The 10,707-nt window shown below is 36.8% G+C and overlaps 3 protein-coding genes across 3 annotated transcripts; 2 read left to right on the forward strand and 1 right to left on the reverse strand.

Annotated features, from left to right (window-relative positions):
* The first annotated feature begins 926 nt into the window (after nucleotides 1–926).
* On the forward strand, nucleotides 927–3,106 carry LOC121743920 (ATP synthase subunit delta', mitochondrial-like). Its single transcript, XM_042137321.1, has 2 exons — nucleotides 927–1,246; nucleotides 2,597–3,106. Exons 1-2 carry the CDS (start codon nucleotides 980–982, stop codon nucleotides 2,939–2,941), a joined length of 612 nt encoding a protein of 203 aa, XP_041993255.1. The 5' UTR covers nucleotides 927–979; the 3' UTR covers nucleotides 2,942–3,106.
* Nucleotides 3,107–3,243: 137 nt separating this feature from the next.
* LOC121743919 (cell division cycle 20.2, cofactor of APC complex-like) lies at nucleotides 3,244–5,416 on the reverse strand. The gene is made up of 8 exons (XM_042137320.1): nucleotides 5,271–5,416; nucleotides 5,086–5,187; nucleotides 4,698–4,874; nucleotides 4,368–4,634; nucleotides 4,179–4,281; nucleotides 3,788–4,104; nucleotides 3,554–3,712; nucleotides 3,244–3,479 (listed from the first exon to the last, which is right to left on the reverse strand). Exons 1-8 carry the CDS (start codon nucleotides 5,355–5,357, stop codon nucleotides 3,336–3,338), a joined length of 1,356 nt encoding a protein of 451 aa, XP_041993254.1. The 5' UTR covers nucleotides 5,358–5,416; the 3' UTR covers nucleotides 3,244–3,335.
* Nucleotides 5,417–8,847: 3,431 nt separating this feature from the next.
* LOC121745832 (ATP synthase subunit delta', mitochondrial-like) lies at nucleotides 8,848–9,219 on the forward strand. The gene has a single exon (XM_042139777.1). It carries the CDS (start codon nucleotides 8,848–8,850, stop codon nucleotides 9,217–9,219), a length of 372 nt encoding a protein of 123 aa, XP_041995711.1.
* The last annotated feature ends 1,488 nt before the right edge of the window (nucleotides 9,220–10,707 follow it).

Below are 10,707 nucleotides of genomic sequence, written 5' to 3' on the forward strand. Positions count from 1 at the left end.
AAGCAAATAGATTCAGTCATACTCCAAATTAATCTCATTTTTAGTTTTTGAGTAAAATATAATCTTTAGGTTCACATAAGAAAACCCAAATCACTTTTTAACATTTTGTGAGTAAAAAAAAGGTATTTTCTCTCTCCTATTAAAAATGAAACATTTTCCTTTCTGGGATGCCCATTAAAAATGAAATGTTTCCTAAAATGGAAACAACACTATCTCTACTTTCTCTTCTCTTACTTTACTCTCTTTTCATTAACTTATAAAACAACACTGTGTAAATCCTGTGCCGAAAATCAAATATTTTATAATTATTAGAATGGAGGGAGTATAATATTTTACTATCTCTTACTTTATTCTCTCTCTTCATTATAAAACAACACTGTGTAAATCCTATGTCGAAAATCAAATATTTTATATTACTCCTTCCGTCCCGCACTACTCGCACTTATTTCCTTTTTGGGCGTCCCAAGTTACTTGCACTCTTTCCATTTTTAGTAAAAAATTTCACCTACAACCGTCATTTTTTACTTTCCTATACACTCATTCCTTAATCTCCGAGCCGAAAAGGAAATGAGCGAGTAGCCCGGGACGGAGGGAGTATTAGAATGGAGGGAGTATAATATAGAGAATATTTTTAAAATTTAAATTTAATATAAATGATTGAAATAAAATTATTATTTAATAAGATATTTTATATTAATTAAGTTTGAATTTTGCGTAAATGGTTGGAAATGTGAGGATAAACTACAGCCTACGCCATTACGAACCCTCGTTGTTTGTGGCATTTCGATGGGTGAGTAAAGGTGATTTTGAATAGATAGCACAGTAAGGAATAATCTCCTTTTGACGCTCATGTTTATGGGCCTTCAATAGAAAGCCCACTAACGTCTAAAAATTTCACATATCAGCCCCCCCCCCCCCCCCCCCTCTCTCTCTCCCCCAAACGAAATCGACAACTGAAACAAGCGCCTCTCTCCCCAAGATGCTGCGACATGGTTCACGATCCCTCTTCAACAGAGCCTCCGCCACATCCATGAGGTGGCGCCGCCAGTTTTCGACGGATCTCCCTGCGGAGACCGCCGAAGACACCAAGTTTGTGGAGTCCTGGAAGAAAATGAACCCCAATATGGACCCGCCGAAGACCCCGTCGGCGTACATGAAGCCTCGACCACCCACCCCTGCCAACATTCCTTCCAAGCTCACTGTCAATTTGGTGCTTCCTTATGATTCTGTCTTATCCTCCAAAGAGGTAATTTCATTGATAATCATGTCGTTGATGTCAATTGTCCCGGTGTTTGCAATTTGGCATTGATTATAGAGGTTCCGACTGTTGTCTTTTAATTTGAGCTATTGATTTAGGTTATTATTGTTTTTCCCCTCTTTTACTTCTGGCTATGGTTGAATGCTGTTGAAAGCCCTCGAGGTGGATTTGCAAATCTGAATTTTGCTTTTCAGTTTATCTAAATTCGGATTTCAGAGATTCGGAAATCGATATATTTTCTATTGCTTTGTGAGATGGATTGTCCATACGCATTGATCTTATCTTATTGTAGAAGACCGAGATTTTCAGTTAAAAATGCTCGGCTTTGCATCTTATTGTAGTAATATCTTGTCCTAGCCTATGATATTTGATTTCTTTCTCCATCTTGAGCTAGGATATTCAAACTATAGATTTGCTCCTTATTTATTTGAGTCAGCCTTATGGATGACCTGTGTTCGTGTTGTCTTATGGATTTGTTCTCTCTTTAGGAAGGACCTGTAAATATTTCTCCTGATCAGTTTCTTGAAAAGTTAATTGTGCTTTTATGTTCAAATCCAACCACTCTTCAAAAAAATTACTCTGTTAGGAGGTTTTGGACTAAACTCTTTGGCTAAGAAGTCTTGGGTTTGGTGTAAACATCAGGTGCTCTCGTAACATTTACAAGTTGGGTTATCTTTTATCATTCATTTTTAGATGCCATCACTGAGAATAGTATATGCTGTACTATTCAATTCCTGCATCTATTTGTTCCCGATCTAATTCCACGGTACTATAGTCTCCTGTCAAGTTAATGCAGCTAACAGTATATCATGGGGCAAGGCAGTTCGGTTTGCAAGATTATATCTTGGGATTAAATATGTATTGTGTTTGGTTTTGGTTCATTAGATTGAATCTCACAACTCAATCTCAGTGGATAATCAAGTGATAATTAGTCATAGCCACCCCTCCAAATAAAATAATCTCACAACTCAAACTTAGACTACATCTCATGATTATTTTGTCTAACAAACCAAACAGCCACTACATGTTTTCGAACTTGGAAATGCAGTAGGATGGTTCATGATTAATTTTGTTTGCCCAGTTGGAAACTTTCCCATTTTAATATTACCCCCACCAAATGCCACTATGTTGCCCTATTTGGACTTAAAACTAAGATCCATATCATGTAAACAAGTCAGTCACCGTCATTTAATTTATTGAAATCAAATAATCAATGTATCATAGGTGCTTCATTTGTTTTACTTCTTGCTCTGATCTGTTCAATGGCGGGTTGATATCGTAGTCTTAGCTTAGTAGGGAATATGTATATTGATCACTGTGCACCTGTTGTGCCGACAGGTTGATATGGTTATAGTCCCGGCAACTACAGGTCAAATGGGTGTTTTACCTGGTCATGTAGCTACAATTGCGGAGCTAAAACCTGGGATTCTGTCTGTTCATGAAGGCAACGATGTGACTAAGTATTTCCTGAGCAGTGGTTTTGCTTTTGTCCATGCAAACTCTGTTGCAGATATAATTGCTATTGAAGCCACACCAGTAGACCGCCTGGACCCAAATTTGGTTCAGAAAGGCCTCGCAGACTTTCAGCAAAAGCTAAACACTGCGTCAACAGATGTGGAGAAAGCTGAAGCACAAATCGGCATAGATGTACACAGTGCTCTCAATGCTGCCCTTACAGGTTAAAGGTACTGTGGAGTCGATTGATTTATTTCTGCTAAGGGAATTCTTTTTGTAGCCTTTTTCAAGGCTTTATGCTTGTTGATCAAACTTCGATCTCAGAATTTGCTGTGAAAGGATTTCTCAAATAAATAATACTCCCATATCTGGGTCTGATGCATTTCCCTTTAACTTGTGATCTGATGGTGCTAGCCAGAAAACAAATTTACAGTTGGATGATTTCATTTTTTCAAGGTCGTAAAGTTGTATTCTAAACCGAGTTGCCATGAAACTTGTGTATTGTAGTCGATGAGTACAATAGTATGTTGATCAAAACTGTTGGTGTGTAAACTATTGCATTCATAGATTCATATAACAGCCCACTTCTTAAGCTACATTAGTTGGAGAGTTGAAGATCTCATCACCTTATGGCTGATGTCTTGAGAGATAGAAGGCTCTCCAAATAGGACATCCTTGAATTGCCAGGGGGCGCTGGACCAAATACATTCCAGAATCGAAGTGCCTCGTCTTCTCCGGCTGAGGCGACAGTCAGACCATCTGGGCTCTGTCGACGACTAATTTTCAGTATACAACATTGGCAACACTACAGTTCTTATTGCATCAGGTTATAAATCAGACCTGAGTTAGATGAAGAACCCGAGACGTCGCGTTGGCAGATTCTCCTATTCGGGACATGGAAGGGTACTTCCACAAGCATAACTGGTTTTGGCATTCGTAGCCGTAGCCATGGCCGCTTAATAACTCTTTGTGATGCCTGTTCCATTGCAGCCCACATATCTGTCAACAAAATCATCACCATAATCAATAAATCTTCTGATCATAAAAGGAAAGAAATCGAACAATCAAACTCGCCTGTGACTTAGTTTCTGTGCTAGAGGTGCAGGTCCCTTTTTGAGTGTTCCATAGCTTTATATTGCCGTCGTCCAAGCCACCACCAGATGCCAGCACGTTGTAGTCGTGAGGGCACCACGCCAGAGCTTTAACCGCTGCACAATGATGATCGAATCTGTAAACGTGATGGTTTGCGCTCATCTTGCACGCGTCCCACAAGTAGACTCGAGTATCATTTGCACCACTGGCTAGCATGCTCCCTGCGGCCGACCACTTCAAACCAGAGACTTCGCCCTTGTGCACTTTCACGCGGCACACTTGACTGTTCCGCACTCTCACTGTCACAAAACTCTGATCATTTCAACAGTCTTGACACTATATTAAGGATGAACAAAGAAGCAACCTTATTTACCATCATGGTTGATGATAGCTCCGGTAGAGCTTCCACAAGTTAGTGTGTGACCATTCCACGCGATAGATCCCACACGTCCACGCTGACCCTCTAACAACCTCACCTGCGTAAAACACATGACAAGAACTGAAAACCAACGTCGTCAACAGATAAAGAGCGAGCCATCAGCATGCTCATCAGGACACTTACTAGATGGAGCGACTCAGCATCATAGAGATTAATTTTCGAGCAACTATACCCCGCTGCTACAACTTCTCCATTTTCCGACCAGTTTACGCTAGCAAGATAGTCGCCTTCGCTCGCTTCTGATACTAGTTCAACTTTACAAGTATTTGCATTCCACAAGTATAATTTTCTGTCAAGAGCAGCTGCTAGCAGGTTCGTCTTCCCCCAATCAATAACGTTGAGATAATAGTCATGGCTGATTCTTGGCGCATCCAGGATACGAGCTTCACCCTGGCACGACAAGCTAGTTATCATCACACGAAAAGACGAGCAAGAGCCTGTGAAGACATTTACCTTGGGGAATCTTCGCAGCGGTCTACAAGTAAGGGCCTCGTTGTTACAACATCGCGTTTCATCAATCATAGGGCTCAGTTTTCTACTTGATTTGGGACTGCCCCTGAAAACAAGCATTTGAAATGGCCTACCTTCAGCATTCAAGGTCAGATTGCTCAAAGATTTCCTATATTCAATCTGTGATGAAAAACGAACATCAGTCAAACAGCTCACACCCCTTCATAAACCTAACAAACTCAATCCCCAAATTTCTCAAGCCACAAAGTAGAATCGAAAAAAGCATCATAACTTTTGATTTTTGAGGCCATTAAACACAAATTTAATCCGAATCAAGAAATACTGAAGTGAATTTGAAATTCAAGAATAATTCGAAGATTGAAGAACTGACACTAGATTTGGTGTGTGTGGGTCGTGCAACAGTGGTGTTGGTCAATGCACCGTGGGCTTGATCGAGATCCATCAGACTCCGATTTGGGATAAACCTATCGCCCTTGTCGAACACAACAACAAATTGTGAGAAATTCAAAGTAATTATCGAAGAAAATGCGAGAAATCATTCAAAAAAATAGGTACCGGAAAATCATATTTGACGGGACTGTCGTGGAGGCGAGTTGGAGAGTACCAATCGGAGGCCAGTCTCCAATCCGTCTCATCATCCATTGTTTACTGCTTCAAAAAATTTTCGGAATACTGAAAACTATGTTTGAGAGGAATTTATTTTCCAGATGAAAATGATGCTATTTGGCGCCAAAGGCGTTGCGTTTTGTTGCCGTTGGATTTTGTCAAAACCATTGTCAATTTTTTTTACCCTTCCTCTTCTTGTTTTACATTCATTTCATTTCTTTTCGATTTTTTAATTTTCTTCGAGTCAATATAAAATCTGTCTATATATAAAATAAGTTTTTGAGATAATTACATTAGTGTTGCTTTTGGCGTGAAAGTTAATAAAATTATACTATTAATCATATGACATCCAAACAAAAGATTGTATTTTGAATTTGGGAATAAGTCATCATCAATTCTTTGAAGAACATACATTATAAGCTATCTTAATTTTAGAATTCTTAGGATTTAATTTCTTTGCATGAACTAAATACATTTTTAAGCATGCAATCTGTGGTTTTATGCACAAGGCTAAATATATTCTGCTTGTGAATTTGTTTAATTTGCATGTTTCTGATATAAACCCCAACAATAGGTATCAAGACTATTTTTAGAATAATTCGTGTTTAATTGAATTGCATGAATTGAATGCTTGAATTATGTGTTTTATTTATTTATTTGTATATGAATCCTTTAATTCATGAAAATAAATTAAATCTTAAATGAATTTTAGGACTAATAAATACTCCCTCCGTCCCATTAAATATGCAACATTTGAGAATCGGCACGAATTTTTATGTAGTGTTGTTTTGTGAGTTAATGAAGAGAGAGTAAAGTAAGAGAGATGAAAAAGTAGAGATAGAAATGTTTCCATTTTAGGAAACGTTTCATTTTTAATGGGACAAACTAAAAAGGAAAACGTTTCATTTCTAATGGGACAGAGGGAGTATTTACCATTGTGGTTCTCCAAAGAATCGAATAACGCATGCCAGTGTACCCCTCCGACTCAATAAGTCAATATACCACTGTTGCTACATGACTAATCTTGAAGATCAAATCCTTCTTAAATTGTCAACCCTAAGGAGTCGTTTGGTTGTTAAGATATTCTAGGTTTATAATTTTTATCTGAACTAATCAGGCTGTTTGGTTACTTATGAATATTATCTGGTAGCCCTTTTTTACAAGCGAGGCCCGCACTACTCATGTTGTTCTCAGCAGATACGTATTAGCACTTGGTTGGCCGTTTATTATCTTGCATCGAATTGAGTGTCAGATAAGGTCACTTTTTCTCCCAAATACCCTTCCTCGGTTTGGCATTTTGAATTTCAGAAGTGAGGTCAAAGTAAGCTACAAATCACTGCGACGAGAAAACAGCCCAGCGCCAAGCTACTCCATTTTGCCGTTGGAGCACCACGTCATGTTTAACTAGGTGAGTTCTTGAATTTAAACTAATTTCAGCAAATTTGGGAACGTATTTAATGGATGTTGGTGGATTCATTTTCTAGATCTAGTTTCTGAAAATGAAATTCTTCTGTGGATTTGTTATTTTGCAATTTGACAAATTAATACGATTTCAAAGTAGGCAACCAGATTTCATAAATTTGGGGGAAAGTTGCCCAATCTTTTTCGCAATCTACTAGAAAAAAATTTGAACTTTTGCTTACTGTGGGCAATTGTTCATTTTGTGCCAATTTAATCTTGGTTTTTTTTCTGTGGGTTACTGCATTCACTATGGGCAATTGTTCATTTTGTGCCGCTTGCTTGCATTCGGTCGGAATTTTAAATTGTTTACAAATTTCTTTCTTCAGGCCTTGAGACATTTCTTAAAATTTTATCGGTGCAGTCAATTGATCATAAAATTTCAAGTCGAAACATCATGATACGTATCCTGCAATGAGCAAAACAACGAAGGAAACACACAAAAATATCGACAACCTGGAATTCGTAACCTCGGAGAACCTTGCGAAGTCGCCGCTTTTGGAGACAAATTTTACGCCCAATGAAAAACCCCGCGAGACTGCTAAAAAATAAGGAGGGAGATGCGTTTTATATTGCTGTAATTTTGATATAAATAAAACCTTAGGGGCATAAAAGCTATTACATCTTATGTATCTCCTGAAATAAATGAAACCAAACATCTGAATTAATATTTATTAAATAAGTGAATGATGCAACCAACAAGTGTTATGGTATGAATCATTGCATCAGCCAATTATAAACCAATTTATCTAGTATCATCAATTGTTTATTTATTTCCTTTGAAGCATGCGAATATTTCCAAAGAAAATCCATAAACCACATGTGTTGCGTACGCCTTGCCCATGCAATGTTATCTTACTACCAAGAAGTTAACCGACGATCTTACAACACCTCATTGCGGCACTGTATGTTTGTATCTAGCCCTCGCATTATGCCATTTTTCTATATCAAATTTAAAAGCTTAAAATTTACAATTTCGATTAGAAATAAAAATTACAACTTGTTTCTAGGTATTAATTCGAAATATAACTATTTTAGAATTAATTAAACATAGTACTAGTACATACTCACTCCGTTCTATGCACTCTTTTCTTTTTAGTCCGTCCCATGAGAATATGCACTTTCTAATTTTAAAAAGTCATTTATCTTTAATGGGGTGGAACCCATTCTCCACTAACAATACTTTATTTAATTTTTCTCTCTACATCTCTCTTATTTTACTAATTTTACATTAAAACTGGTGCCGACCCCAAAGATTCAGAAACCGATATATTTTCCATATTCCTTTTGAAATGCATTGATTTTATTGTAGAAGGCCGAGACTTTCTTCTGAAATGCTTGGTTTGTCGATGAATTTACGTTATATCTTGTCCTATCGTATGGTATTTGATTTCTTTCTCCATCGTGAACTATACAATTTTATCCTTTCAAGAAGCAAATTATAGGTTTACTACTTATTTATTTGATTGAATCTTTGGGAAGGACCTGTAAATATTTGTTCTGATCTCTGGCTTTCAGTTTCTTGATAAGTTGAATTGTACTTTTATGTTCAAATCCAATTGCCACTCTTAAAAAAAATTACTCTGTTATGTGGTTTCGAATTAAACTCTTTGTCTAATAAGTCTTAGGTGTAAGTAACTCTTCGAAACATCTATTTGTAGGGTTATCTTTTATCATTCATTTTAGATGCCTAGTATCACTGAGAATAGTATGCTCATACTATTCAATTCATGCATCTATTTGTTGCCGACCTAATTCCACGCTACTGCAGTATCTCCCGTCGTTAATGCAGCTAACATAACATCACATGTTTTCAAACTTGGAAATGCAGTAGGACAGTTCATGGTCAATTTGTTTGCCCAGATGGAAACTTTCCCAAGTTAATATTACTCCCTGCAAATGCTATTATGTTGCTCTATATGCCCTATTTGGAATTAAACTAAGAATCCCCGGATCATGTAAGCAAGCCGATGTATTATAGGTACTTCATTTGTTTCACTTCTTACTCCGATCTGTTCAATGGCGGGTTGACATTGTAGTCATAGCTTAGTATAGAATATGTATAGTGATGACTGTGCACCTGTTGTGCCGACAGGTTGATATGGTTATAGTCCCGGCAACTGCAGGACAAATGGGTGTTTTACCTGGTCATGTAGCTACAATTGCGGAGCTAAAACCTGGGATTCTGTCAGTTCATGAAGGCAACGATGTGACTAAGTATTTCCTTAGCAGTGGTTTTGCTTTTGTCCATGCAAACGCTGTTGCAGATATAATTGCTATTGAGGCCACACCAGTAGACCGCCTGGACCCAAATTTGGTTCAGAAAGGCCTCGCAGACTTTCAACAAAAGCTAAACACTGCATCAACAGACGTGGAGAAAGCTGAAGCACAAATCGGCATAGATGTACACAGTGCTCTCAATGCTGCTCTTACTGGTTGATATGGTGTTGTAGTTGGAACTTTTTGTATGTGTACGCCCTTCGCAGAAGGTGGTTTCGAGCTGCTCTTCAAACCAGTCAATCTCGTAAGGAATCCTGCCATGAAAAGACTTGTTGAATAAATAGCGCTGTCGTGCGGCTTTTGTTCTTTTTATCAACTTCTTGCTAGGATGATGATAATAACCATGATATATGTTTGGAGAAAGATTAAATGTGTAGTCAAGTCCGCAGCTAGAGGTGATTGAGAATGGTTCATGATGATGACGATTGATGCTTGTACTAATTTCAACTTCCAAGCTCGTATTTTGCTAATGTACCTAATTTTTATGTGAAATCAATGTTTCAATCTTCTCTGTCGTAGGCCGTAGACGGATTGTTGAGCTTTGAGAGTGGGTATTTAATTTTGTTGTGAAATTCAGTAATGTAGTAGTAAAAGTTCAAAATAAATAAAATGGGTGGCCACAAATTTTGTAAAGAAAGTACGTAAATTTAAATAGCCAAATATTATTACATTAATATTAGTAAATAATTTTTTCAACTTTTATTTCATATTATAATTTATTTCAACATTATATTTAAACTATAAAATTATTAGATCACGAAATAATTAAGTATATAGTCTAAACTTTGTTTAAATACGCAAATTAGAGAATTGAAATAGTGATTTAATAATTAATTAATATTAGTGATAACTAATGTTGAAATAATAAACTAAAAATTTGAAATAGTTAGTATTTAAGTGGTGTGATCAATTGCTAACTATTTAGGTTGTGAATCCTGCTAACTCATCAACACAGTGTATTAAAAATGTCAAACACATTACTTTGTTGAACTTCAATATATTGTGTTGATATTATGTGTTAACATTTTTAATACACTGTATTGATGCGATAGCAAAATTAGCAACTTTAATAATTAGCAATATAACGCACTCCTAATATTTAATTTTAATTTGATAATAATTGTTTGCGTATTTAAATTTGCATATTTCTTCACAAAATTTGCGGCACCCCTATTTTATAGTATTAACTACTATTCTCTCCTTCCCGTTTTCTTTTTAATTCATCTTAATATACAATTTTTAATTTTAAAGGTATGACGCATTCTTCACTAACAATACTTAAGTATTTTTTGTTTTAAATCAGACGGTATTACAATTCTTATTAAATATAGAAGGAATACAATTTAGATTTTCTTCACAAAATTTGAGGTACCCTATTTATTTATTTATTTAGGGCTAGTCTGATAGCCCTGTAATGGCGTGAAACACCATCTTCGTCACTTCCTTTATGTCGTTTGGTAGTACATACACAATTCCAGCGACCCGGTATATATCCGCTTGGTTTCCACTCTACATCTACTACTATCAACGAGTTGGTGTGAACACTATCACGTTGTTGAGCGGGTATAAGGCATGAGCTTTTCATGCTTTGGCTGAAAACGTTGCAATTGTGCAATTTTGCCCTCCGATTTCTTCAATCGATTCCTAT

Source organism: Salvia splendens, chromosome 8 (assembly GCF_004379255.2).
Source record: "Salvia splendens isolate huo1 chromosome 8, SspV2, whole genome shotgun sequence".
Lineage (NCBI taxonomy): Eukaryota > Viridiplantae > Streptophyta > Magnoliopsida > Lamiales > Lamiaceae > Salvia > Salvia splendens.